At 39.1% G+C, this 26,826-nt stretch overlaps 1 protein-coding gene across 15 annotated transcripts in view; it reads left to right on the top strand.

The window, feature by feature from the left end:
• The window catches only part of SH3D19 (SH3 domain containing 19), a 161,389-nt gene that overhangs the window by 122,466 nt on the left and 12,097 nt on the right, over positions 1-26,826 (top strand). For 10 of the 15 annotated variants that reach the window (XM_046655985.1, XM_046655984.1, XM_046655982.1 and 7 more), the window contains 8 exons: positions 7,148-7,255; positions 11,301-11,413; positions 16,343-16,404; positions 17,494-17,758; positions 20,526-20,594; positions 20,760-20,900; positions 24,533-24,623; positions 25,626-25,756. In XM_046655985.1, coding sequence (XP_046511941.1) covers positions 7,148-7,255; positions 11,301-11,413; positions 16,343-16,404; positions 17,494-17,758; positions 20,526-20,594; positions 20,760-20,900; positions 24,533-24,623; positions 25,626-25,756 — 980 coding nt within the window. The remainder of the gene's footprint in view (positions 1-7,147; positions 7,256-11,300; positions 11,414-16,342; positions 16,405-17,493; positions 17,759-20,525; positions 20,595-20,759; positions 20,901-24,532; positions 24,624-25,625; positions 25,757-26,826) is intronic. The other 5 variants (XM_046655986.1, XM_046655987.1, XM_046655989.1 and 2 more) reach the window with 2 other exon arrangements.

The raw sequence follows: 26,826 nt of genomic DNA, 5'->3' as shown, positions 1-26,826 counted from the left end.
ATTGCTCTTGACTGTGGAGTATTATTGAACTAAACACTTTATCTTCTTTCTAAACCTGCTGCTCTTCCTATATTCTGCACCTCACTAGTGATACCATCACACACCCAGCCTTCCCTGGAGAATCCTAGAGAGATACCCTTGAGTCTGCCTGTCATACAGTGGCTGGTTGTTTGGACTTGGAGTCAAACAGGCCGAGGTCCACCACTTAATTGCTCTGTGACCTTGGGCAGTACCTCTGTTTCCTCATCTATAAAACATAATAATAATATTCCTCCTAGAGGTATTGCAAGGGTTAAATGTGATTATGCAGGAAAGCCCTATCACATTGTCTGAAACATGCTAAGTGTTTGTTAAGTAGTAATTATTACTGTTACTTCTTGCCTTTCACATCCATTTAGTTACTAACTCCTTCTGGTTTTACCTTCTGAATAGTTCTTGAATCTTCCTCTCATTTCCATCTCTCCTGCTTTTGCCTCACTTTAGGCCTCTATTCCCAGATTAGTGCAGTTGTCTCCTAAATTGAGCCCCTGCATCTGCCTCACACCCATCATTGTCCATATTATGGCTACCCAAGAGATTGTTCTTTGGACCTTGTTGCTTCCCTGTTGCTTATTGACCTCCAGAGGCCTTCAGGATCACCTCTGAATTCCCCAACATAGAAAGAGATTTTCATTTGTTTATCTATTTGGGCTTTGTGACTTTTTGATGCTATATTAATAGCATTGTCTTTGTAAATAAAGGATTATATTCTGTTTGTGAAACCTTGCCTAATTGTCCTGGTATCAGCCAGAAAGTGGGAGAGGAACACAGGAGAAAGGAGAGAAACTCACAAATACTTTCTTTCTCTTTCTCATCCCTCAAAAATAAAGAAAATCTAATAAAATAGTTTTCATAAAGTGAAGTTCCCATATTAATCTCAGGAAATAGAGATCAGAAAATACCAAAGCTATGAAAACATTGTAAAGATTAGAAAAATTATTAAAGGAAAACTCATAAAACAGGCAATTTAATGGATTCATTTCTTGGGTAGAATGCCTTCCAGGTTAATGTAATGGAGCTGAGAAGCATTAGCAATTCCTCTTGACACCTTTACACATCATACCCAGTTGTCAAAAAAAGCAGAATGCTTCTGCTGTCAGCCCCATTACACAGACCAGAATAATAGTTTAGCAGCCAATTTTTTGCTATAACAGAACTCAAGGGAAAGAAATGACAGAAAAGCAAGCCAAGGATGGTGAAACTAATTATGATGACAAGCATATTATTAGAGACAGGTAATGGGCAGAAAACTACATTATCATCAGTGTTTTTCTCAACCCGGTAATGAAGACCATGTGGATATAGGTGTAAAGGGGCCTGCTTGTTTGGCAGCAGGCGCAGAACAATTGGTGTTGGTGTGAGGGACTAGAAGGAGGGCAGAATAAATACTACAAATAAAAGTAAAAGAAAAATGCCGTTGACTTTCCTTAGATTTGGGCAGGAGATTCTTTTGGACATGCTCTGTGTTTTTCCTGTAGAAACAAGAGCAAACAGTCTGTGATAGAAAGAATTATGGCACTGCAGTTCTTAACCCTTTCTGGCTCACAGAACTCTGAGAATCTGATTAGCCTGTGAATCTTTTATCTCCCTTGAAAATAGCCCTTAGCTCATGGATGCACAATTGGTGGTACAATTTCCAGGGCTTCGAGGGCCTACTCTTGGACCCAGATTAAGGACTTTTACTATAGAATATTGGAAATAACCTTCAATGGACTGCTTAAATAAATGATGGTACATCCATACATTGGAGTATTGTACGATAATTAAAAAAGAGGCAGACCATCTATTATCTCCCACTATGGACCAACCTCCAGGATATTATTAGGTGAAAAATGTAAGGTATGGATAGTATTCATGGTATTTTAGCTACTATTGGTGTTGAAACACACATACACACAACTATGCAGCGTCTTTGAAAAGATGTGTAAAAAGTTGGTTAACAAAGTTTATCTTTTATAAGGGAACTGGGTAGGCAGGAGAGAATGGGGGAACCTGGTTTTCAAATAGCTAAATATAAGCAGAAGAAGGATGAAAGAAACTGGGAGAGTTACTTCATGTCATCTTTGCTATGGAAAGAGAGCCGCCTTCCACACTGATCTTCAGCTTTGCGATGAGTAGAAATTTTAAAAAATAATAAAATATGATTTTTCTAAGGTTATATTATTCAAGGTTACAAATAAAAGCTGATTATTATGAACTAATTATGTCTGTTAGACAAATCCAAAAATATATATCTGCATTATTTCTTATTAAATAGAATCACCTGGGTATAGTATCCAAAAAAAGAGTTTTATTTTTCTAGTTACTTTATGGAAACTTTTATGGCCATTATTGCCTTGAAAAAGCAACTAAAAGGACAGGAATTTTTGTTTTTTCCCCTTGTTTTTTTTTTTTGTTTTTTGTTTTTTTTTTTTTTAAAGATTTTATTTTTTCCTTTTTCTCCCCAAAGCCCCCTGGTACATAGTTGTGCATTCTTCGTTGTGGGTTCTTCTAGTTGTGGCATGTGGGACGCCGCCTCAGCGTGGTCTGATGAGCAGTGCCATGTCCGCGCCCAGGATTCGAACTAACGAAACACTGGGCCGCCTGCAGCGGAGCGCGCAAACTCAACCACTCGGCCACGGGGCCAGCCCTTTTCCCCTTGTTTTTAAGTGTTTTGGTTTGTTTGGCAGGAATGTTAATTCAGCTTAATCTTATAACTTTTCTTGTGATTAAATTTATCTTATTGGATTTTTTTTCAGTTGCACAGTAACATATATTTGCTGTAAGAAGTCAATACAGACATTTAGTAAAAGACAAAAAATTAATCTCTCTCCAGTCCATCTAAATCCCCCAAGTAACCACTGTGAGCAGTGTTGTCTGTAGCCTTCTGTGTCTTTGGACATTCCAAACCAAAGCTTACAAATATGTACACATGCCTGTACTTTTTCCTGCTTTTTACAAACGTTTTTATCATGCTGTACCCTTTACTGAGGAGCTTGCTGTTTTCACTTAACAGTGTGATCTGTGGACTTCTCTCCAGGCCAGTAGATCTAACTCCTTGTTTCCTTACACCTGTCTAATATTCCCTAGTGTGTGTGTCATTGCTGACCCACCATTGCCCTATTTATGGACATTCAGGTTGTTGCATTTGTTTTGAATTTTTTAGCTTTTTTTTTTCACTGCTACCAAAAATGCTGCCGTAGACAGTCTCCTAAACATTTTCACTTCTACCGGTGCTTTTATTTCTCAAGACTGGATTTCCAAATGTAGGACTTCTGGGTCAAAGGTTATGGACTTTAAATATTTTAATAGCACCAGTGATCCAGTTTCCTACCTGGCAGTGCCTGGAGTTCTCAAACGTGAGGTACCAGCCTCGCTTTAGATGTTGCTCACTTATATTTCTGTTGGAAAAAAAATACCGCTCTGATGAAAAGACGTAAAAAGTAAACTTCGTACTGTGTAGCTAGAGAGACTCGTACACGATGATCAAGATGAAAAACAGGCCTCTGGCTCCACCTTCTCACTGAAGTGCTGCTGCCTGTCCTCCCCACTCATCTGCACGCCTGGTCTGGATTACGGCCCGGGCCAGCGTGCAGACAGAGGCAGATGCCGAGCTCACTGACTCAGTGAGCACAGCTGGGGCAGGTCATTAAACAGACCCACTCCTGCCAAACAGCCCGCAGTGCTGGAACACTAAGACTTCCTTGCTTCACTGTATTGAGAAAGAAATTTTTTTCCAGAGACATGTATAGTAGACTAATTACACATGATCTGAGTGCCGGTTATTAAAGAACAGCTAACAATATTAAAAATAAAGACCAAAAAAGAGAGAAAGAGAGTGGATAGGTAGGACACTTTGAATACTTTGTATTTAAGTTGTATCTCTGCTACTTCAATGTAAATCCTTCCGAGTAAAAAAAAAAAAGATGTCTGGACTCTTTAATGCGACAGGTGAGATCGCTGCGCAGTGTGCGGCATTTGGGGCAGGGCTCCCTGTGTCCAGTCCTCCAGCAGCAAGCACGTGCTGGGTGCCCCTTGTGCCCAGCCCTGCAAGGGCACTGTTTGGCCTCTTTTCTCCTTTCCCCGCCCCCGTTATTGGTGCCCTCGCTCCTGGAATGTGAGAGTGTAGGTGGTATACTGGCCCGGAATTTAATATGAGTTGGGAAACAATTGAAGTCATTCTATGCTCAAGATTTTCTTCCGCCTCCACACCCACCCAAAGAAATCAGCTAAAACCCAGCAGATTATAGGCACCAAAAGCAGCTGTTAAAGCAGAATGCTGCTTGAAAGGTAGAACACAGTGCACTACCATGATCAGCCTTAATCCTTTTCTTGAATTTTTGGTCCTTTTCCCAGCAGAAAACAGAGCCCTGAAAGAACAGGATATTACAACAAGATTGAGGGGAGGGAGCATGGTCAAGTTCCTAAGCAGTCAGGTGTCTGCAGCAGCAGCGGGAAAGAAGGTGGCTCCTTGGAGGTCAGTAGGTTCCAACAAGGACAGAGCAGAGGCAATGGCAGGGGGGAGAGAGATGAACAGAAGGGAAAGATGCGTGAAGCAGAAAGATACTATGTTTCTGTGTTTGAATAAAATGTATGCCGAGCTTACATGGAGTCTTCAGATTCTTTCGTTTTAGTTAACATTACTCAGAACAGATGAACCATTTGGGGAGTTCAGATTCCAGTAATATTTGCAATAATGGGCTTTAATACAAGTATACCTACCCCTTTTTATCCATTGGCACTGCTGTTTCTTAAAGACCTGATGAATGTTATTTAGTTGGAAGAGTTACTAGAATATGGAAAATCCACTTGTTGGAGAGATGATCGTGGAGCCCTCCCATTCCTTGCCCCCTGCACTTGTTTCATGCGGCACCCTCTTCCCTTCTGCCCACACCTGAACTTCCTCACCTTGCTCTACTTTTTCCTTTTCTCAATAGTATGTCTCACCTTCTAATATACCACCTGAATTACTTATCTATTATGTTTATTGTCTCCATCTCCCTACTGGAAGGTAAGTGCCATAAGGGCAGAATTCTCTGCTTTGTTCGCTGAAGTTTCCCAGCGCTTAGAATAGTATTTGATGTGTAGCAGGCACTCAGTCAATACTGAATGAACAAAAGTGAAAAAGGAAATTACAAAGAAGTGGATATAAAATGATCCTGATTTTCATTTTTCAAAATACCTACCTAATAATACATGTAATATAGGGGGAAAAAATCTGTAGACAGATACACCAGGTTTTAGCTAATAATTATCGCTGGAGGGATGGGATTACAGGAGATTCCTATTATATATTTCTTAATGTTTCCCATTTTTACAATAAATATTACTTTTGAGGTAAAAAATAATGTTATAAAAAAATAAGGAATTAAAGAATTTGGTTAGACCTAAAAGAAGCAGCTTTGTTTGTTTGTCTTGTGAAGACATAGGTTACAATGGAAGAAACTTATATTATTACAGGAGCCTTTTTTTTTTTAAGTTTGGTATTGTTTTGATAATCTTGAGTTGGTTTTTTGAACTTAGACAAGACTTACCTCACTTGTGAGTTGATAGACAGGTTTCCATAGAGGGCTCATCTAGGGTTTTTTTCTCAGTAACCTAGCAATAATTCTAGCATGCCACCCGGGGGGCCTTCTTAGGTGGTAGATAATAAACTTAAAATAGGATTGTACTGTACCGTCTTATCTCCCCACCCAGCAGTGTTACTGGCATATGATAGACATAGTATATGATCAAGTGGCTAGTGAGTGAGTGATGCCTCTGGTAGGATATGTGATTGTGGGCTTGCCTGAGAGCTGGTTGGAAGGGAAGGGGAGGTATCAGGGAACTGAAAGGCCTTCTTATCCTTAGCTCAGCTCTTCATATATCCTGAAAAGAGCTGGTCAGCAAAAGGCACTTACTGAACTATAGCTTCTAACAGGCAGAACATGAGTGCTGTTCATCATGGGAGCCATGAACGCATTGTTGTACAGGGAGTATCTCCTTACAGGCAAGATCCGTGGAACAGGTACAGAATTACAGCATGTACTCATTCTGTGTTTTGTTGACTAAAGGCAAAGGCGGCCTCCTGAGATCCTGTGTGCTATATAGGGTATCCATTATACAGCATTTTATTTTATTTTACTAATCTGATTATTTTCAGATTTCTCATCTTTTAAAAATTTTATGGGGCCAGCCCCGGTGGCCTAGTGGTTAAGTTCAGCATGTTCCACTTTGGCGACCTAGGTTCAGTTCCCAGGCGTGGACCTACGCCACTGTCTGTCAGTGACCATGCTGTGGCGGCAGCTCACATACAAAAAGAAGATTGGCAGTGGATGTTAGCTCAAGGCAAATCTTCCTCAGCAAAAAAAAAAAAAAATATGGTCATTTTTCCAAACTACTGAAAAGAGCATTTACATTAAAGAAAAAAGGACTTATTTCTTTCATGAAAAATTGGGTGGTTAGGCATTTGTTTAAAATACTTACTCTTAGTATATACTGTCCATTTTAAATGAATCAGTTAAGATGGAGAAATGCTGAGTCACATATCCTTGCCCTAAAATTAAATATTTAAAGGGAGATGTGTTATTTTATTTCCAGGATAAAACATTTTTCATTTCCATGTTACTGAAATGTAGTTTTACTAAACTACTAAATTCGAGACTGCTGAGCACCCACCCTGTGCCAAGCACGGTGCTGGGGAGGATGAGGGCCCTTGATGAGCCCTGGGGATAAGTTTTCCAGTCCAGGCACAGGAGTGTCGTGGAGAAGAGGCCTTCCTTGCTGGATCTGGGATCTGGGAAGCTTCACAACAGGGGGGAAATTGACTCCTCCTTTCAATTGCCCCTCATTTTCAGGCAGACACTTATGAAATGATTACATTCCCATGAAAGATAGCTTTTACATAATTCAGGATTGTACTGCATCTCTCTCAGAGAGGAAGAAAAGCCATATGAATTATTTACAGAGCGCCGAGTTATTTCCTTTCATGAGCTCCGACTCTGTTTTTGTCTCTGCAAACTGAGATTTTGTTTATCCGTGAACAGTTTTCCCTGGGGCATGAAAAATATGACTCTTTAATTATGAATGAGATTTTTTGTTTGAGTCCGTGTTAACTAAAACACACAAAATAAACTGTGTTTTTCATTAGATCCCTTTCAGCTCCCCACAAAAACAGAACCAACAAAAGAACGAGCAGTGCAACCAGCGCCCACCAGGAAGCCCACTGTGATTCGAATTCCAGCCAAACCAGGAAAATGTAAGCACTTCTCTGCCTTCTTTATTCGCCTCTCTGAGCGCCTGGGGGAAATGTATGCTAATTTATCGACTACTTTTGAACTTACGCGTAATCGTCCATTTGTTATTATTATTCATAGTCAAGGACATTTAAAAGCAAGTTGTTTTTTCGTAATTCTTTAGACAATTAGTACAGTAAATTTGGATTTCAGTTGTCTTTAGGCAGAGAGAATAGAAGGAGACTGAAAATCATAATAATGTGGTATCCTGTGTTAGTGCCTCTAGGAAAGATGGTAGGAAAGTAATTGAAACTGACAGCAGATGAAGTTGTATATGGCTATCAGGAGTATATTATTTCAATCTGCATAATCTGCGGACCGCTATGTGTGAATTGTGTGAAGAGTGGTAACCACACGTTACAAAAACATGTAACAATGTATAAAAATATTTTTTAAATTAGTGTAACACTATATTCCTCTATACTTCTTTACTTGATTTTTTTTAATGGTGCAATAAATGAAATTTTTTATGAGCTTTAATAAGTACTGCAAAGATATCTGATATTTATTGTAAGAGAGAAGCCAAGAGAGCCAGAACTATTTATTTTAGACCCCAGAGATTATTAAAAAGTGTGAGTCAAAGCATGTGTGTGTATATGCATGTGTGTATGCGTGAGCATGCAGTGGGTTCCAGAGCAGTTCCTGGCATTGCTTAGAGTGATCACACAGCTTTCCCTGTGAGCCTCTGCTTCATTTCCTTTCATTCAATGCTTTTGCATGGCCCAGATCCATCTTTGCCTTTGTCTAACAAGAGATTCCGCCATTCCATTCCTCCTAACAGCAGAGCAAGTGTCCAAGTCCTTCGCCTATAGCATCCCAGGATTACGTTGCAGGCATACCCTGGAATGCCATGAAACCTCTTAAGTTTAGGGGTTTGGTTTCCCTACAAGATACTACCCAGAAGGATCCCACTGGGTTTAGTCTCTTGATGGTTTTGTTATTAACTGATGGCTTTAAGCCAAGTATCAAGAAGATTGAACTGAGTTGCTATGAAGAATGAGGAGAAAAAGTCAAGGGTACCAAATTCTGGTGCTTTCTACCTTCTTAGGAGGTTATATGGTAGTGTTAGATTAAAGAACTTGTGGTGTATTTCTTTTCACAACATTATATAGCCCGCAAATCAGTGAAATGATAGCTCATTGGGTTGTTTGCCTGCTTGCTCTTTCCTTGTTAAATGTATTCTGGATTAAAACAGGCATAGTGAGATATAATGGTGATAAACATTGCCTGAAGCTCATGTGGGTTTTAAGTAATACAACTTTTATAACTAACTTTATTCTTCTTCTTGTGCCAGGGTCCCCAAGACCCCCAGGTTTGATGACTCACTAGGAGGACTCACAGGACTTAGCATATAGTTGTGTTCACGGCTGTGATTTATTTCAGCAAAAGTATACGAAGAAAAACCAGCAGAGGTGCATGAGGCGAGGTCTGGAGGAAACCTGGACCAGCATCTGGGCCTCCTTTCCCAGCAGGGTCCCAGAGGGAGGACTTAACTCGCCCAGGAACCAGTTGTGACAACATGTGTGAATTGTTGTCAACCAGGAAAGCTCATTAGAGACTCAGTGCCCAGGGTTTTTAGTGGGGGCTGGTCACATAGGCACCTCATGTGCCAAAATTCAAGACTCCTAGAAGGAAATCAGGTATTCAGCATAAACCATATTCTTTTGTTTTATCAGTTCTGGGAATAGTGGGAATCTTCCTGAAGGCCAAGTTTCCAGATGCCAACAAGGACAAGTCTTGTAAGCAGGCCTGTCTAAGGATAAGCGGTCTCAGGCCTGCTATGTCTACTCTTTTCTGCACACTTATAAATTGGATTAATAGTCCTGAAATCCTAAAAAGGATATATTGAGGAAGCACCTTTATTTATTATCCTGACAAAGGTTCAGGAACTATTAGAAAGTTGAATTCTGTACTGCTATATGTGAGAGAAATAAAGTGCCAGTTTCTAGAGAGTTATTTCTGTTTATATCAAAAACCAGTTCCCTGGAATCTTATTATTTCAATTATTGAGCAATGCATATATGCTGCGCAGAAAAAAAAGTAAGCCTTTTGGTGTCTGAAGAACTTGGAAGGGACAAAGGAAGAACGGAGCAGCTTTGTGGTACAAACCTCTTTGCTTTTCTTTGAACCTGTCAGCTCCTTCATCTCGGGACTTGTTTCTTCAGACTAGGATGTCCTTTTCCAGGATATCTGCTTGGCTGCCTCCTTTACCATTCCTTCAGGTCTTCGCTCAAATGCCACTTTTCTGTTAAGACCTCCACTGACCACATTATTTGAAATTGGAAATCCCCATCTTCCCCACACACCCACAGTGGTTAATCCCTATGTCCCTTTCTGCCAGTAAACTATCTCCTCTCTACTTTCGTATTATTACCACTTTGTACCCCTAGTTGTTTGTCATGACAGTATTATATCCAAATGATTCATGTTTCCTTGTAAGAATAAGGAACCTGCAGCACAGAGAAAGTCTTCAAGATGGCCACTGAGATGGAATGTTCCTGTGTGTGTCTGTATTCCCAGAGCAGGCCTGCCTCTCACTAAGAAGGCTTGCCTGTCTCTAAATCATTGGTTTCCTAGTAGCCTGCGTGAGTATTTTCCTCCTTTTGAGAGTGCTTTCCTGTCTGTGGATAAAACGGGAACCTGACAACTCATCCTCTTGTTACAGGTTTTTCATGTGAAATGGAAGCAGAGTGTGTTCATTTGAAAGAATGAGAAAAATTCCCATCTCCTTTAAATGCCTAAAAGTGTGTAGAAGGCGGCTTTCGCCTCTTTTAGTATGCCACAATCATCCTCTCTCCAAGTGTATTTGCACACAGATTTTAATTAGCTGTCACTAATTAAATCTAGCCATCTGTGGAGTTTTTTTGTTGTTGTTTATTTTAATAAGTTGAGGGTGCACTATCACTGAGTTAAGGATGTAGTTTGGATGTAAAGATATTGTTTGTTAAATTGAGGGCAGTGAAGTCCATTAATCTGAAGCAAATGAATTAGAAAACACATTTAATTATTTGGATGGGGGAGGGTTGGATATACCACCTGTTAAGAAGCAGCATGCCTTATGTGATAAGCTTGGTTCCTTAGGAAAATGGCTATCATAAAAGATCCATACAGAGAATAGGTAGCTGAGCAAATGAGAAAGAATTCCCAGTTAACCTCAGAAATGTGATGGGTTAGTAGACATTAGTTAATTTTACTGACTGTTTTCTAGAAAGTAAAAGTAATCCTAAATAATTACAACAGCAGCCAGCATTTTTGAGAAACTTCTATGTGCCAGGCATTAAGCTAAGGCATTAAGTTAACTCATTATAAATGAGTTTGGGGTTCAAAACCCTGGATCTGACAATTACTAGCATTAAGATCTTGGATAGCTCATTTATTTTCTTCTCAGCTTCATCTGTTTCTTCATCTATAAAATGAATAGGATATTTATTGTCAGATTCTTCATCTGTAAAATGAGTAGGATGTTATCTAGCACTGTAGTGCTGTCCAATAGGACTTTCTGCAAAGATGGAAATGCCCAATATGGTAGTCACTAGCCACATGTGTCTATGGTGCACTTGAGATGTGGCTAGCGCAACTAAGGAACAGAAATTTTAATTTTATTTAATTTTAATTAATTAAGATTTAAGTTTAGATTGCCACACGTGGCTACTAGCTGGTGGACTGTGCAGATCTGGCACATAGATAGATGTTGGTTGGAGAAATGTATATAAATAAAGTGCTTTAACTTAATGCCTGGCACATAGAAGGTTGTTAAAAATGCTGGCTGCTGTTGTAATTATTTAGGATTACTCTTCCTTTCTAGAAAACAGTCAGTAAAACTAACTGCATACCAACCCATCACATTTCTGAGGTTAACTGGGAATTCTTTCTCATTTGGTTAGCTATCTATTCTTTGTATGGATCTTTTATGATAGCCATTTTCCTAAGGAACCAAGCTGCAATCACTTCATCCTTTGGAATCCCCAAAGACTAGAAATTACTGATGAATTACTACTATTTTTCTAGGTTTACATGAGGATCCACAAAGCCCACCTCCTCTACCTTCTGAAAAACCTATTGGAAACACTTACAGTACAGGATCTGGAAAACTCAGTAATGTAGACAGAAATAGAAACTTGGTAAGTCGTTATTATAGATTGCCTTAGGTCGAAGACCAAGCTATGCACTAATTCTAAATGCTCAACTAATGTCTTAATTATTTTACTGTTGGTCAGATTTAAAAATACCTTTATTAGAAACCAATTTCTAAGTCCCATTTAATGTGATGTTCAATATTTAAAAAATCCCTGTAGAACAAAAGAATTTGGCCACTTCATTGTACTTCATCATGAAATAATTTGTCCTGTACTGATATAATGGCATTGTCTTTTAAATGGCACTAGTAATGAGGAAGTTACTGAAAATCTCTAAAAGTCTTTAACATTTGTGGAAATAGATTTGGTTCAATTATCAGTTTTTATTTAAAATAGCCAATTAGTGACATAATTTTAAGATAGTTACCATAAGAATTTGTTAATCTGAAATTTAGGGAAAAATTATTTTTTTATTTAAAATAATAGAGCTTTACCATTTACTTGTTAACAGATGGTGGTCAAAGAGTTTTAAATACATATATATATATATATATATATATATATATGTATTTTTTTTTTTTGCTTTCAACCTCAATACCATCCTTTTTGAAATTCCCGTATGATAGATTGTCTTTAAGGTTTGTTTCAAAAGAAACCAATTCTTAAAGTCTGAATCAAATTTTCAGTTAAAATTTCATAATAGTTTTACATTGTATATTAACTATGCTTTTTATACATGCAAACTCATCTAATCATCTAGTGAAGACAAATTGCTTTGAAGGAGACATTAAATTGAATTAGCCAATATCAAGTTAATGAGATTTTCCTATAAGTTGAATTAAAATTTAGTGATCACTTGCATTTTCAAAGTACTTGGTAATAAATTTTTATTAAAACTGGGCCAAGAAAGCCCAAAAGAAGAAGACGATAGGGCCCCTACCATACTGTTGTTGAGTAGGAAAACCCCATATTTCCATGAGAGAACAGTTACTTGAAGAGATTCGTGGCTTCTACTCTAAAGGGTTGTAAAAGAGAGTGAGAGGATGATGAGTAGGCATATATTACATTCATTAAGTCATATAATGGGCTTTGTAAACCACAAAGGTCTATTAAAATACTGTGTATTATTACATTTGGTATTAAGCAGTCCACAAAGCAACTCCCCCATTTTAGAAAAACAAGAAAAGGAAGGTAGAATAAACTAAAGCATCTGGAGAGGTACTATATTCATAATTGTTTGTACCTCACGTGAACAACACGAGGAAAATCCTGTCCTACACTTTTTACGAAGGGAGGGGGGTCAAAGCATTCTGTGCTAAACTGTAATAAATACATATCATAATAGACACACTGGGTCTGAAGGAAGAAGAGATGAGAAACAGACCACAAGTTAAATGATTTGGCTGAAGTCACACATACAGATTTCCAGGGCCAGAAAGTCAAATCTATGCCTGAGAAATTCCTTTTGTTTGAAAATGACAGTTACTGAATGAATTTCAGACCAGAGCATAAAGGCTTCTGGTGTGGGTGAGGATCTCTAGAAAGAATATTTCACCAGTGTAATGACCACAAGGATAGGCATGGTCTTTGCCAACTGTGTCTTCTGATGAGGCACAGGACAAAAACCTCTACTCTTTCTCCTGCCTTGAGTGCTGGAGAACTTTCCATCTCAGGACAAGATGGCTGTAGTTATGAAATCTCACTTTCTTCACTTAAATGATAAAGAACATCAGGAGCCACTGGAGCCATTCAGTCAGCAGGAGCAGACACTTCTTTTTTTTTTTTTTTTGAGGAAGATTATCCCTGAGCTAACATCTGCTGCCAATCCTCCTCTTTTTGCTAAGGAAGACTGGCCCTGAACTAACATCCGTGCCCATTTTCCTCTACTTTATATGTGGGATGCCTACCACAGCATGGCTTGCCAAGTGGTGCCATGTCCGCACCTGGGATCCGAACCGGCAAACCCCAGGCCACTGAAGCGGGACGTGTGCACTTAACTGCTGTGCCACCAGGCCGGCCCCAGGAGCAGACACTTCTGTGTGCCGTATTGTCCACTGTGGGAACCCAAGGCTGCCAAAGCCAGGCACAAAGGCTGCCAGGCAGTGCAGGAGGAGAGTCAGGAGACACTGCCAAGTATGTATAAGGAATCAAGGCTATAGCACAGAAGCTGGGTATTGAATTCAGGACATAAGAAGTGGTACCAGTTCTTGGAGAAAGAACAGAAGAAACATCTGTAGAGGCTGCTCAGTAATTCCTACAGACAAGAATGTGGTCCTGGAAGAAATATCTGTCTTGAAAATACAGCAAAAAACTGAGGAATTATTTTGAAATTAGAATATAAGAAACCATTCCAGAGCCGGCCCTGATGGCCTAGCAGTTAAAGTTCAGCACACACTGCGTCAGCGGCCTGGGTTCGGTTCCCGGGCGTGGAACTACACCACTTGTCTGTCAGTAGCCATGCTGTGGCAGCGGCTCACATCAAAAAACCAGAACTTACAACTATACACAACTATGTACTGGGGCTTCGGTGGGGTAGGGGGAGAGAAGAAAAAAGGAGGAAGATTGGGAACAGATGTTAACCTAGGGTGATTCTTCCCCTGTGAAAAAAAAAAGAAAGAAACCATTCCAAAACAGATGAACAAAGAGACGGCACCTGTAGGGACAGTACAAGCAGAAAACCCAACTTCACCAGGAACTAAAATGTGTATCCAAACATATCAAAAGCCAAAGTTCAGGGATGTCAAAGCTAGAGAAAAACTACAAAAAGCAATTGCAGAGAGGGTCTAGTTATGTGTGGAATATCGAAGAGGAGGAAATCCCTAATCAGTGATCTTCCAAAGACTGTCGGCAGAACCTGCGCACAAACCTGGACTTGAGCAAACGCTAAGACAGTTGCTTCTGCAGGAACCAATCTCTTGTTCTCAGTTTTTGAAGTGTGTCAGATACAGCAGGGCCTTCCAGAGCATGCCTAACATTCCTGGCCGATTTGAGTATACTGCCTTTTTGTTTTTCTGGTTTAAAATCTGCTCATTGTAGAAAGTTGGGAAATTAAAAAGATATTTAAGATTCCCCATAAAAATAACACTACTTAAAGAACACTACTTATTTAATTATTAAGGTATCTAACAACTGTAGTTTTGAGAAAAGCAATAAAAGTTCCTGTCTATCTGCTAGAGTGTTTTTCCATGTGTTTGTTTGTTTTAATTTTAGAGATGGCCAAAGAAATAAATGAGTTTTTCAAGTATCGTAGCAGTATTTGTCAAGGGGAAATATAGGCAACAGCATTATTTGTAAGGCATAGATTATAGTCTGGAATATTGCAGGGTTTATGAGCTGGTGACTTGCTACATTAACTGAACTCATTAGTGAAACCAAGTTTTAAGGGCAAGCTTAAATTCTTTTTAAAAATAGGATTTTAAAACATTGAAACATTTTAAATGATTGCAATTATAGGCAATTAATCATTTGGTATTTAAGGAAAAATTGTAAATATTCAGTTTGAATTAAAAGCCATGGAAGTGAGTTTTGACTCATTTATAAGATGAGAAGGAGGGAAGCAGTCTGAAGTAGCCCAGAGACTCCCAAGCTACAGTTAAACCTCCTTTATAAAAAAACAAAAGGCAGTGTAATTTTAACGGGCTGGCATTTTTCCTGTCATGACGTCTTGAAGAAATGTTATTTTCTGGATGTCACTGTTGGGGGCTTAGAAAGCAGAATGGTGAGAAAAAGGAGACTCAGGATTAGCAGAATTTAGTGAGGAGTTTTCCCTACAAAAGCAGAAGTTTTGGCTTTGGGATCCTTTAACTTTTCGTTCAACAGAAGATCTGAAAATATTTTCCATGTATTATACTCACTTCCCAAACCTTGGGCTATAACGTGTTCAGAAGATCTATTTAAAAGGCACAGTTTGAATCCCTTCCCCTGGAGAAATCTTCCTACTGGTCTCCACACTTCCAACTTCTCTCATCTGCTATTAGGCTAAAACATTCTAACTCTACCAATCTTTTTTTTTGTGGCACCTGAGCTAGCATCTGATGCCAATCTTTTTTTTTTTAACTTTTGCTGCTTCTCCCCAAAGTCCCTCAGTACGTAGTTGTATGTTCTAACTGTAGGTCCTTCTGGTTGTGCTGTGTGGGATGCCGCCTCAGCATGGCCTGATGAGTGGTGCTAGGTCTGCGCCCAGGATCCGAACTGGCAAAACCGTCGGCCGCCGAAGTGAAGCATGCAAACTTAACCACTTGACCACGGGCTGGCCCCCTAACTCTACCAATCTTGTGTTTTTCACTTTATTCCTCTTTACTCTTTCCTACAAAACTCTTAGCTCGTCTAACCCCTTTGCTGTAGTGGTACAAGCTCTCTGTTTTCTTGGGCCTTTTCTAATCCTCTTCACATGCCTTCTTTTCAGGCCATCCTTAAGCTGCTTATATGTTCCCACCCCCTTCTGGTTCAAAACCCACTGCACAATGTATAAACCATTCAGTGATGAGAGATCTGCCTGTTTGAAGCAAAACAAACTAATCACCTCCTCACTTACTGTGTGTTTAAAGTTAGGAGCAGTGTACATCTTATGTGTTGTCATAGGAAAAATAAAGCCCATATATTTTTTTAATGCCCTACAGTGGCTGCTTAAATTGCTACTGTGTAAGCTATCATGATTTAGACATCGTCCTTAATACCTCACGAACTGCTGGGTGCATAACCATGCAGTGGAATTGGATAGGCTGTTGTGGGTCCACAACAGCAGAGCCCCTGGTCTCCTCCTCTCTGTTTTCACTTGTTTTAGAACATGGACAATTTAGGTAGGAGCAAGTAATGAGTTAACATGGCTTAAGACTAAAAACTCCTTTAAGCTACTTTCTGTGACTCAGCTACATTTCCACCTATATATCCAGCCAAAAAGTTGTCCATAATTCCTCTTGACAAGCTCTTGTTTCAGATTCACCTTCACTAAAAAGCATCCTCTGATACTTGCAGGAATCTGACCACACTGGTCAAACAGGAGGCTCTGTGCGAGGACCCCCCAGGCTGCCACCAAGGTGAGTCAGTGGGAAAGCTTAAAAACTACTCACTCAGAGACTGGACTCTCTTTTCTGTCACCCAAACTGAGTGTTGTTGGCCTTAGATCTTCTTTTAGAGATACATTAAACTCATGAATTCACCCAGGCCGCTAGCCTACAGCCTGCTTCTGACAGAAAGTTGTAGGAATCTCTGCTCCTTTGTTCTTTTAACGCAATCCAGAAACTCCCAGAGCACAAATATGAATCTCTATTATTTTTCCTCAGACAAATGAATGAGACTCCTTTCTAAACCTAAAACAATTCCTCTTCAGGAATGAATACACATACACACACATGCGTGCGCACACACACACACTCACACTCACACTCTTTCCATCTCTCTCTCTCTCCCTCCCCTCATTATGAGAAACCAGGGTGGTTTTTGGCATTTCCGAAGGGAGACACAGGTTTGTGAGCGCAGAGGTTATCTGCCCTCCTGAATTCCAGGGCCATTGGAACAGAAAGCTGTGATGCTATGAGAAGATGTTACTAGGTTGGAAATTATTTTTATCATAGGAATTAAGGAACGGCTTTCAGATTAATAGTTGTTCTATCCCATTTTCAGAACTTGCTTTCTTTATATTAATGTAAATTAGAGTTTTAATAATAATTCCTCTAACACAAGTATTAGGGGAGTTTGATGTTCCTTTTCTAATCACGTATAAGCCCCCATCACATATACCTGCTGTCTTATTATAATTTTTTCTTCTCAGACTTTGGAAGAAAGTGCTTAGTGTTCTGAAACAGTTATGGTGTGTTTAAGAGCAAATGGGGCCTTAGAGAGCTCATGATAGTAAATGCTTGTTTGTCTTGAACTAATGAATCTCTAGTGCAAGATAAGAGGAAGCTGGAACATCATGGCATTTCCTCTAATAATATAATGTTTAATGCAGCAGTCATTTGTTGAAAAAGAGCATACCCTGCATGTTTCAATAAATTGTGTTACACTAGCAGAAAGCTGTGTGTGTGTGTATGTATGTGAGAGAGAGAGAGTGAGAGAGTGAGAAAGGACAAAACGGAACCTAACATTGACAAACACTGACTCACAGCTACCGCACTGGCTTTCAGACCTGGAAATGGAAAAGCTATACCAGCTCGACAGCCTCCTCCCAAAGGGGCCCCTGAGAGACCACCTCCCCCCAAACTTTCTGCAACCAGAACATCAAGTAAAAAACTACCTTTTAATCGGTCTTCCTCTGACATGGATCTTCAGAAAAAACAAAGTAACTTGGCATCTGGACTCTCAAAAGCCAAGAGTCAAGTCTTGAAAAATCAAGAGCCGGTGCTGCCCCCTCGCCCCAAACCAGGACACCCTCTCTACAGGAAATACATGGTAAATTTAGCTTTTAAAAATGTTTGTGGTCAAGAGGTTCTTCTAAAGTATATATAAGATCCATTAGTCCCTAGAAAAAGATCATGAGACAAATGTGGAACTACCCCTTGATGCTAAGAGAGCTTTAGATAAGTAGGCCATGATGAAACCTAGGTCTTTAATAAACACCAGATGATTTCACTCATATGTGGAATATGAAAAACACGTGGACAAAGGGAACAGTTCAGTGGTTACCAGGGGATGGGGGGTGGGGTGTGGGCACAGGGGGCGAAGGGGAGCACCTATGTGGTAACAGACGAGAAATAACGTATAACTGAAATCTCACATTGATGTAAACTATTATGAACTAAAAAAAAGTTATCTTCAAACTCTGAAAAAAACCCCAAAAACACCTAGGTCTTTAAAGCAAGGTTTTGTTATTAGGAGAAATATAGGAAAAGGAAGCAGGGCAGACAGAATTGTGACTTGCTGTCTGGCTTGACCAAACAGAAACACTGAAAAACCTGACCCAGTAGATTTACTGATGGGAGTAACTCTGACAGATATTATAGTTTATACCTTAATATAGTTTATATTTTATAGCTACCTTGCCCACAGAGAAAAATTTAAAATGAAGTAGAAAGAAAGTTCTTGTTAAGATGGATGGTTTTGCCCTCATTTTTCCCTCTTCTTGGTCCATTTAATAGTTACCAGTTAGAAGTTTTCATCAATAATTATTAATTTTGTTCTCTTTGAATGTTTTTCTCATCATATGACCTTAAACCTTTGTCTCCATTTCCCACATTTGAAAACAGAGTGGGTGTGCTCTCTCTGCTTTGGTCAGGTTAACCTGATAAAATCTAGAACAAATAAAAATGATAAGGATAGGAGGACAGTGTGCAGTTTTTAAACAGCTGTATAGCAGTAGCTCTTAATGAGAACAGTAATTGATAATTTTATATTGTTCTACAATTCCGTCATTGAGCCAGAAATTTTCTCTTAAGCCATTTCAGATTTTTTAAATTCTCCTAAAAGAAGGGTATAGACAGATAAGAAGGAGGTAGTATGTTCATGTATATTCACATTTATTTAAACTGATGAAATTTTAATTGCTAAAACCCAATTCTTTGGGCTATGTTACTTAAAAATAATAAATAAATAAAAACAGTGGCTGGTGTGTTGAGTAGTTATTATGATCCAGGCATTGTTCAAAGCACTTTATATATATTAAATAACTCATTTATTCCTCATACCAACCCTGTGAAGTAGATGTTATTTCTGTCTCTATTATACAAATGAGGAGGATACAACACAGAGATTAAGTTACTGGTCCAGGGTCACAAATCCAGTTGATGGTAGAGTCAAGATTTGAACGCAGATCAGCCGGCTCTGAGCCCGTGCTCTTAACCATTAAGCCAAACTATGAAAATAGTGTTACTAGCTGTAAAGTCTCTGCTTGATTTGGCTGTTCCATGTTAAGAGCCTCATTTAGGGGGAACCAGATTTTGCCTGTGGTTCTTAGCATAGCTGTATAATGTCAATAAAGCATTTGAATAACTGAAAGAAATTAATAATCTCAAAATGATGGTATTTAGAGTGCTATGTTATGAAATAAATCCTTAAAGCCCTCATTTTTTCCATGGCTACCCTACCATCAAATTGCTAACCATGAATCTGGGTACATTGGGAGCCCTGGGACTTGACCGAGATGCTGGGAAGCAACACCACCCTGCCCAGCCTCACAGGGCCACACCCTTGCACTCTGCCTCGTTGATCCTGAGTGATCAGAGGGCCTAGGCTGCCTCCCTTTCCTTGTTGGAAGTGAGCTTGTGTGATCATGTTTCCTGGATATGCCTTTTTCATTGTGTAGGCCCTTTTGACCTGCACTCATCAGCCAGAATTTGCCAGGGCAGAGAACAGAGTCTCCTGGCCAGGGTGGGGGATGGATAAAAGCCATTCTAAGATCAGACAGAGCTGAGTGGATCAGGAAGGGACTGGGGTCAGGCAGTGAAATGGGCTTGAGTAGACACTTGGTATCAGAGAGACTCCAGGAGAAGATGAGATTCAAGGCAAATGGAAGCAGTCAGTCAAGCACTACAGGGGAGGCACCAGTCCCCTATCAGCCATTTTTTTTTTTTTTAAAGATTGGCGCCTGAGCTAACAACTGTTGCCGATCTTTTTTTTCCCCTACTGCTGCTTCTCCCCAAAGACCCCCGGTACATAGTTGTACACTCTAGTTGTGAGTGCCTCTGGTTGTGCTATGTGGGACACCGCCTCAGCATGGCCTGATGAGCAGTGCCATGTCTGTGCCCAGGATCCGAATTGGAGAAACCCTGTGCTGCCAAAGTGGAGTGCACGAACTTAACCACTTGGCCACGGGGCCGGCCCCCCCCCATCAGGGTTTAGAAGGCAGCCATTGAGAACCCTGAATTAAAGACGTGCATAACAGGCTGTGAGGTCAGGTGCTGAGTATTTATCTTTCAAACGCTCAAGGGACTTGTTGGACCTTGTCCTCTAGAATAGAACTCCCTGGTTGTGCTTGTTAAAGGGAACTTGAGGCCACATTCAGCTGTTGTGGACCTATGGGCTCAACTCCATATCCCCAAGGACTTTAGGATCCATGAATGATGGCAGGCCCCACTAGATCTAGAGCTGGAGGAAGCCAAGCCAAGAGTTTCACTGCTGGAGAAGTTGCACTGTAGGCACACATGCCAAATCCCCAAATGACCAGCAATTTATGAGGAGGTAATTTGATTGTGAATAATCCTTTTACTGGTTCACATTTAAGCTGTCTGTGCCTCATGGAATTGCCAATGAAGACATCGTCTCACAAAACCCCGGAGAACTCTCCTGTAAGGTAAAGTAGAGATCTTTCTTCACTGACTCATGTAAAAAGTGGCTGGCCTCTGTTACCACTTTACACATTATTAAATGCTGTAGGCTCCAAAGATTAAAATGTAGAAAAAGTAATAATGTTTTATTAAATAATAATTGCTTCAGAGAGTGGTATTGTACCTTACAGCGTGGGGACGTACTTGTGCTGCTGAAGCAGGCGGAAAATAATTACTTGGAATGCCAAAAGGGAGAAGATACTGGCAGAGTTCACCTGTCTCAGATAAAGATTATCACCCCACTTGATGAACATCTTAGAAGCAGACCAAACGTAAGGAATTAATATTGTACAGCCCTGATATCACACACGGCAGCACATTTCATAGAACTATTAATTATATCTCATCTTCAGGTTTTTATTAGCACGTTTATTTTAACCAGAGTAAAAATTACAGTAGCATTTTACTCCATTTTAAGAATAAATTACTTTTAAGAGACTTGCCACTATGATACACAGAGCAACTACCATGAGTTTTGCCTTCTTCGTATCGTGCTGACTTACAGCAACCAGAGCACTCAGTCATTAATTTTCAATTGAGTACTGTTATTTTTGAAATAATGTAAACATGTTTACCAAAGTGCCAGAGGTTAGTTTCCTAGCAGAATGGATAATTATTTTATTTTTAAAGAGGGCCCTATAAATGCTAAGTCTGACATAAAAAAGCACTTCCCTTTAAGATTTAAGCTTAGTGTAAACGTCATTTCTCTGATCATAGCTCATGATATAATGAAATGAAATGTAATCCAGCAACCTGAAGTCACCATTTAGGCCTAACAGATTTGTGGAGGCTGGGAGAATACAGTGATTATTGATGGTCATTTGTTTAACAAGAAAAATGCCACTGAACAATTGATAGAGATATATTTTTAAAAGAGCTTCTTAAGTTATCCAGTTAAATTTTCACTATCTGTTAGTTAATGTAGCAAACATGAAATATAATAGCCACCAAACATTTAACCCAAATAAAGTATTTGGTTTGCCGTTCATCCTAGTTCTCATAATCTTGTCCAATTCTTTCTTCTTAGAAGATTTTTTATCTTTTGAAGTTTGCTGAGAAACTAAACGTTTGTATTTTGAAGAGCAGAGAAGATATGTGTTAAGCTAGTTGCAGCTGGGATACTGAAATTCTGCCTTTAGTCCACACAGGGCAAGTTCTTCCAGGGCTCATTTTCCCTTTGTTTTGATACAACGTTATCCATCTGTCACAGCTGTCCTTCCTCTCTCAGAACACACTAATGGCTAACAGTGGGAGTTATACTGCCAAAAAGCTTTCCTTGATGAAAAATAGAAGCTAAAAAATGAGAAGTTATTCTTTTATAACAGTCCAAAGTTTTTTCCGATTTAAATGTTGCCTTACTCATCTTGTACCATAGGCTTGCAGAGAGTTAACCTCTGATGGCCAACTCCTGGTGATACTAAAATGAAGCCTTCTTTAGGTAACTTCTGGGTTCAGGGCTAGCGTAACATTTTTTAGAAAAATAAAACTTGCCTATTTGAATATCTAGTTTTAAGGTAAAGATTTGTAAAAATGTGTTATACTTTCCCCTATCTTAGTAAACAGAAAATATTGAACGTTGTAGGTTGAAGTTGAATTTGTCAGTCATGGGAGAAGTGGGAGGTTCTTACCTAGCACATGGTGGGGAGCACAGATTTGCATTTCAGGGAGCTCTGCCAGTTCACCTTCCACCACCTTAGGCAGTTATTTTTAACCTCTCTAAACTTCGTTTTTTGAATGTGTAAAATAGGTATGATAATTCCTCACTGAATTGTTTTTAGAATTGATTTATTGTGTGATTCAGTTTATATGAAAGTCCAGAGTAAGTAAATCCAGAAAGGAGATTAGTGATTGCCTAGGTCTGGGGTAGGGTGAATGGGGAGTGACTGCTAATGGGTAGGGGGTTTCTTTTTGGAGTGATAAAAATATTCTAAACTTAGATTGTGGTGATGGTTGCACAATTCTGTGACTATACTAAAACTGTGTACACTTTAAATAGCTAAATGTTATGGTGTGTGAATTATATCTCAAAGATATTTAAAAAATTAAATCAGCTAATTAAAGCATATAAGGTGTTTAACACAGTGAGTAGCACATAGTGAGTGAACAGTGGATGTTAGCTCTTCTTATTGCTCGTTTGTATTAGCAATTATAGTCATGTTAGAAAGAGCTTTGAAATATACAATATTTACCTGCCAGACACCCACCCTAATGATGTGGTCTAAGTTGTACTGACCCCTCGTGGCCAACCCTGTTTAGCCTGTTCCTCTTGCTCTTCGTCTCCCAGGCCAGGCTGATAAGCAGCATTGCCAGGATAGCCATGCGTTGAAGGCAGAGAAGGGAGACTAATTGGGAGACACAAGTTGCTGTCCCACCTCTTCGACCCTCTCAGACTTGGTTATGTTTATATCATTGGTCCATTTGGAGATTCATGTTTGTGTTTGGTGTAGGATAGGCCTCTGACTACGTTTTTTCCAAATGGATAGCCATCTAGCCTAACAGTGTTTATTGAATAGTCATTCCTTTTTCCACAGGTGTAAATCAGAAAAAAGTGAAAACCACACACACATATATAATAAATGATGTAAATACTAATTTTTAAAAGCCCCTCTAGACTTAAAATATCTCACAATTCCTTTCCACAATCCTTGAAATTCCCTTTATGCTCATTTATTTAGGGAAAAGCTCTGAACAGCCTCTAAGAAAATGCCAGTGTTACTTTGGTAAGCTAATATAGTAAGGTGCCATTAGCCATTACTGTCTTGACGTAAATTAGTACTTCAGTTTACCTAACTTGAGAGAATGCAGCATGCCTCCACAGGTGCCTATTGGTTGAAAGCACAGATGAAATTCAGAAAAGATCTGAGTTAAGGTGCTGCTGGGTTGGAAATGGAGAAAGCGGACCATTACCCACGGCGCAGTCTGATCAGCTGAGGGCATCGTGGCTAGGGGAGGGATAAAGGAATAAAAGTGTAGGGATAGCCCTAAGGGGACAAGAGTCATTGAAGGAGGTGAAGAGACAAGAAAGAGCACAAAAATCTGCCTTCATTTATTTCACAGGCTTGCCAATGTTGAAGAGTTTTAAGCTATAACTCCAGATAATATCCTTCAGTCAGATTTGATAATGGTGATGATGTGAATAAGCCTGTCTATTCACATAAAGAAACGAAGAATAACAACTGTTTGTCAATGAGAAAAGATCGCTTTTCAGCTTTATCCTCTCCTTTAGCCAATCAAGGCAGTTGGCTAAATGGGTAGAGAATATTCAATTCTCTTTGCTAGTTTACTTAGAATTACTGTTGAATAAACCATTCAGATTAAATAGAAAATCCAAGCCAGGCATTGAAGGTAGCATCAGTTTTCAAATTAGAGAAAGCATTCAGTTAAGTGGTAATAAATGAAATGGATTTTACTTTTTGCGAATTATACTTTTGTGGAAGTCATTAGCTCTTTTCATTATGAAAGGCAAGAGCATAAACTGCAGAACTTTCTTCTTTTCCTATCTTAATGAAGACAGAACTTTTAAGCCTTTGTTCTTAAGGTTTAGTCCTGGTCACAATTTAAGGAAAAAGGGACCCAGGAAGGGTAAAGAGGTCAAAAACCACTAATTCAGGGTAAAATAGGTACTGGTTAAAAAAAAAAAAAAAGTTAAGTAATTCCTTTTTGTTTGACTCTCTTGGTTTAAAAAGAAATGTTAGAACACATTATAATTGAGAGTTATTTCTGTCCTCCCTTGGCAAGGACACATGCCTTTTCAACTCGATAATGATTCCCTTGTTTGGCTCAACTGTGTGGTTTACATCTTGTACTCATAATGTAATTGTGTCAAGAAGACTCTAATGAGGAAAAAAAAAATGGTCTCAGGGTGAGTAACAAATCCAGCATCCATCCTGCACTTCATTCACAGCCGTGTTTTCCCCCTAAGGATCCAAGCCACGCTCAGAAGCCTGTTGACGGTAGTGCTCCTCATGCTGTCGTTCTTCATGACTTTCCAGCAGGTAAGGACATAAATAATAAAGTGGTAGAGCCTTAGGATCCAGAAACAGATGTCCTCCTTGGGTTAACCTCTCAAGGGTATCCTTCTTCATTTTCTTCGTTTTCTTCATTTCTTCATTTCTGTGGCCTGGAGAGGTCATCTTATCCATCACCCTGCCTTCAAGAGGAAGGGTCAATTGTACCCACCCATTCCAGAAAGCATAGCTGCATACCCTTGCCTTTGAAGCTCCCCATGAGAGAAAGAGTTAGTTTCCCTTACAGAAGAACAAATAGCAAATTACCTACCCGTTGCCAGCTTTTTAACTCTTTCAAAACGGTGGGTACCAATTAACAATTATAATACAATTAATTCTAATTTAATAAGTGAAGTTCTTTTCTCCTAAGAGTTGTAAAGCCTGCACACATACCTCAGCTATTACTTATGAGATGAAAATATAAATTTTTCTAGTCCCTTTTTACATACCTTTTATGTCCAAGGCTACACAGAAAATAACCTCCTGTTTTATTTATAACCTCTTTTTATCCACTTGGTGGACAGATTTTTATTTTAGTATGAGTCAATTTACTTGCTAAAGAGCTGTAGTACTCCCTTAGTTAATATTTTGAGATTGAAATGATTTTTAAGCATGACTGAGAATAATAAGAATATTATACCATGTCTATAAAACTCTTTTATTGTTCAATATGTATTCAGCAAAGGGTTTGTATTGGCACAGTAGGAGTCATTGCCCAGCACGATGTTGTCGGGTTTTTTTTTAACCATTTTCTATCAGTCAGTGCATGGTAAATATATCTAATTTGGTCTTGAAAGAAGAAGCTCATAACAACAATATCCAAAAAAAAGAATATATTTTTTTAACTCAATTTGATTAGTATAATTTGTTCCCAGAATCAGTAGAACATCCTGCCTCAGTGGAGAGAACTAAATGCTACTTTATGCTCTGCTTTAATCAAATCTGCAACCAGGATAATTCATCATTCATAATTATAATTTTATGTTACAGAGCAAGTTGATGATTTGAACCTCACTTCTGGAGAAATTGTTTATCTTCTGGAAAAAATAGATACAGATTGGTACAGAGGGAAATGTAGAAACCAGACTGGCATATTTCCTGCAAACTATGTCAAAGTAATTGTAAGTGGGTTGTGCTTGTTAAAATTGGTCATATGTTCAGTGGGTTCTATGTAGCTTGCAGTTTGGAAAAAATAACCAGAAGCCTGGATTCTTGGGTTCTAGTTCTCTCTCTTCCATGGATTCATTTGGTGTTTGGAGAATTCAAAAAATAAAAGTTTGTTCAACTAGATAATGGTTAATTATTCTATTACAGAGTATTAGAACTTACTGCCTATAAGCTATCTGAAATCGTAAAGTGAAAAACTACTACATGTTAACTGGTGAATCAACTATCCTTGGATCCTTGATGAGCACTTAAGGATATATGTTAATTCTTTGAAACATTTAGTAAACAAGAATTAAATGGTACAGTATTGTCCTGAAGGAATGTTCTCTGAGGTTATGGTACCACTTCTCATTTTCTTTAGAGTGCATTTAATTTTTGGGTTTTTTCATCCTTTCCATTCCTATTTATTTCCTTTTTCTTTTTTCCGAGCAAGATGAGCCCTGAGCTAACATCTGCCAATCCTCCTCTTTTTGCTAAGGAAGACTGGCCCTGAGCTAACATCCGTGCCCATCTTCCTCCACTTATATGTGGGACGCCTACGATAGCATGGCTTCCCATGCAGTGCCATGTCTGCACCCGGGATCTGAACTGGTGAACCCCGGGCCGCCAAAGCGGAACGTGTGCACTTAACCACTGTGCCAGTGGGCCGGCCTCTATTTCCATTTTTAAAAAAATAGATTTGGGAATACTAAAGTACCTTCATTGGAGGTAGTGTTCCATTAATGGTTTTTCACATAATAATTTCAAATCTGATTGGGAAATATTATATTAAAGCATCAGAATTTTGTATACCCTCACAACCTAACTTGTGAAAGTAGACCCAAATGGTAGGGTTCTAACTGCTAAGCCCAGGTGGTTGTGAAACATGCAGATAAAATCAGACTGCCACTTGAACACTTCTATCAATAGGAAGAGTACGATTCGGTCCCTGATATAATTTATTGATACTGGAAACTATCAACTAAAGCTAGCTTAAATAGTTGAGCATTAACAGCTTATCTGGGAGGAAAAAAGCAAATGATTT

This window comes from Equus quagga, chromosome 3, assembly GCF_021613505.1.
Source record: "Equus quagga isolate Etosha38 chromosome 3, UCLA_HA_Equagga_1.0, whole genome shotgun sequence".
Classification (NCBI taxonomy): Eukaryota; Metazoa; Chordata; class Mammalia; order Perissodactyla; family Equidae; genus Equus; species Equus quagga.
The sequence above is the reverse complement of the archived record's forward strand: the minus strand, read 5'-3'. Positions and strand labels throughout refer to the sequence as shown.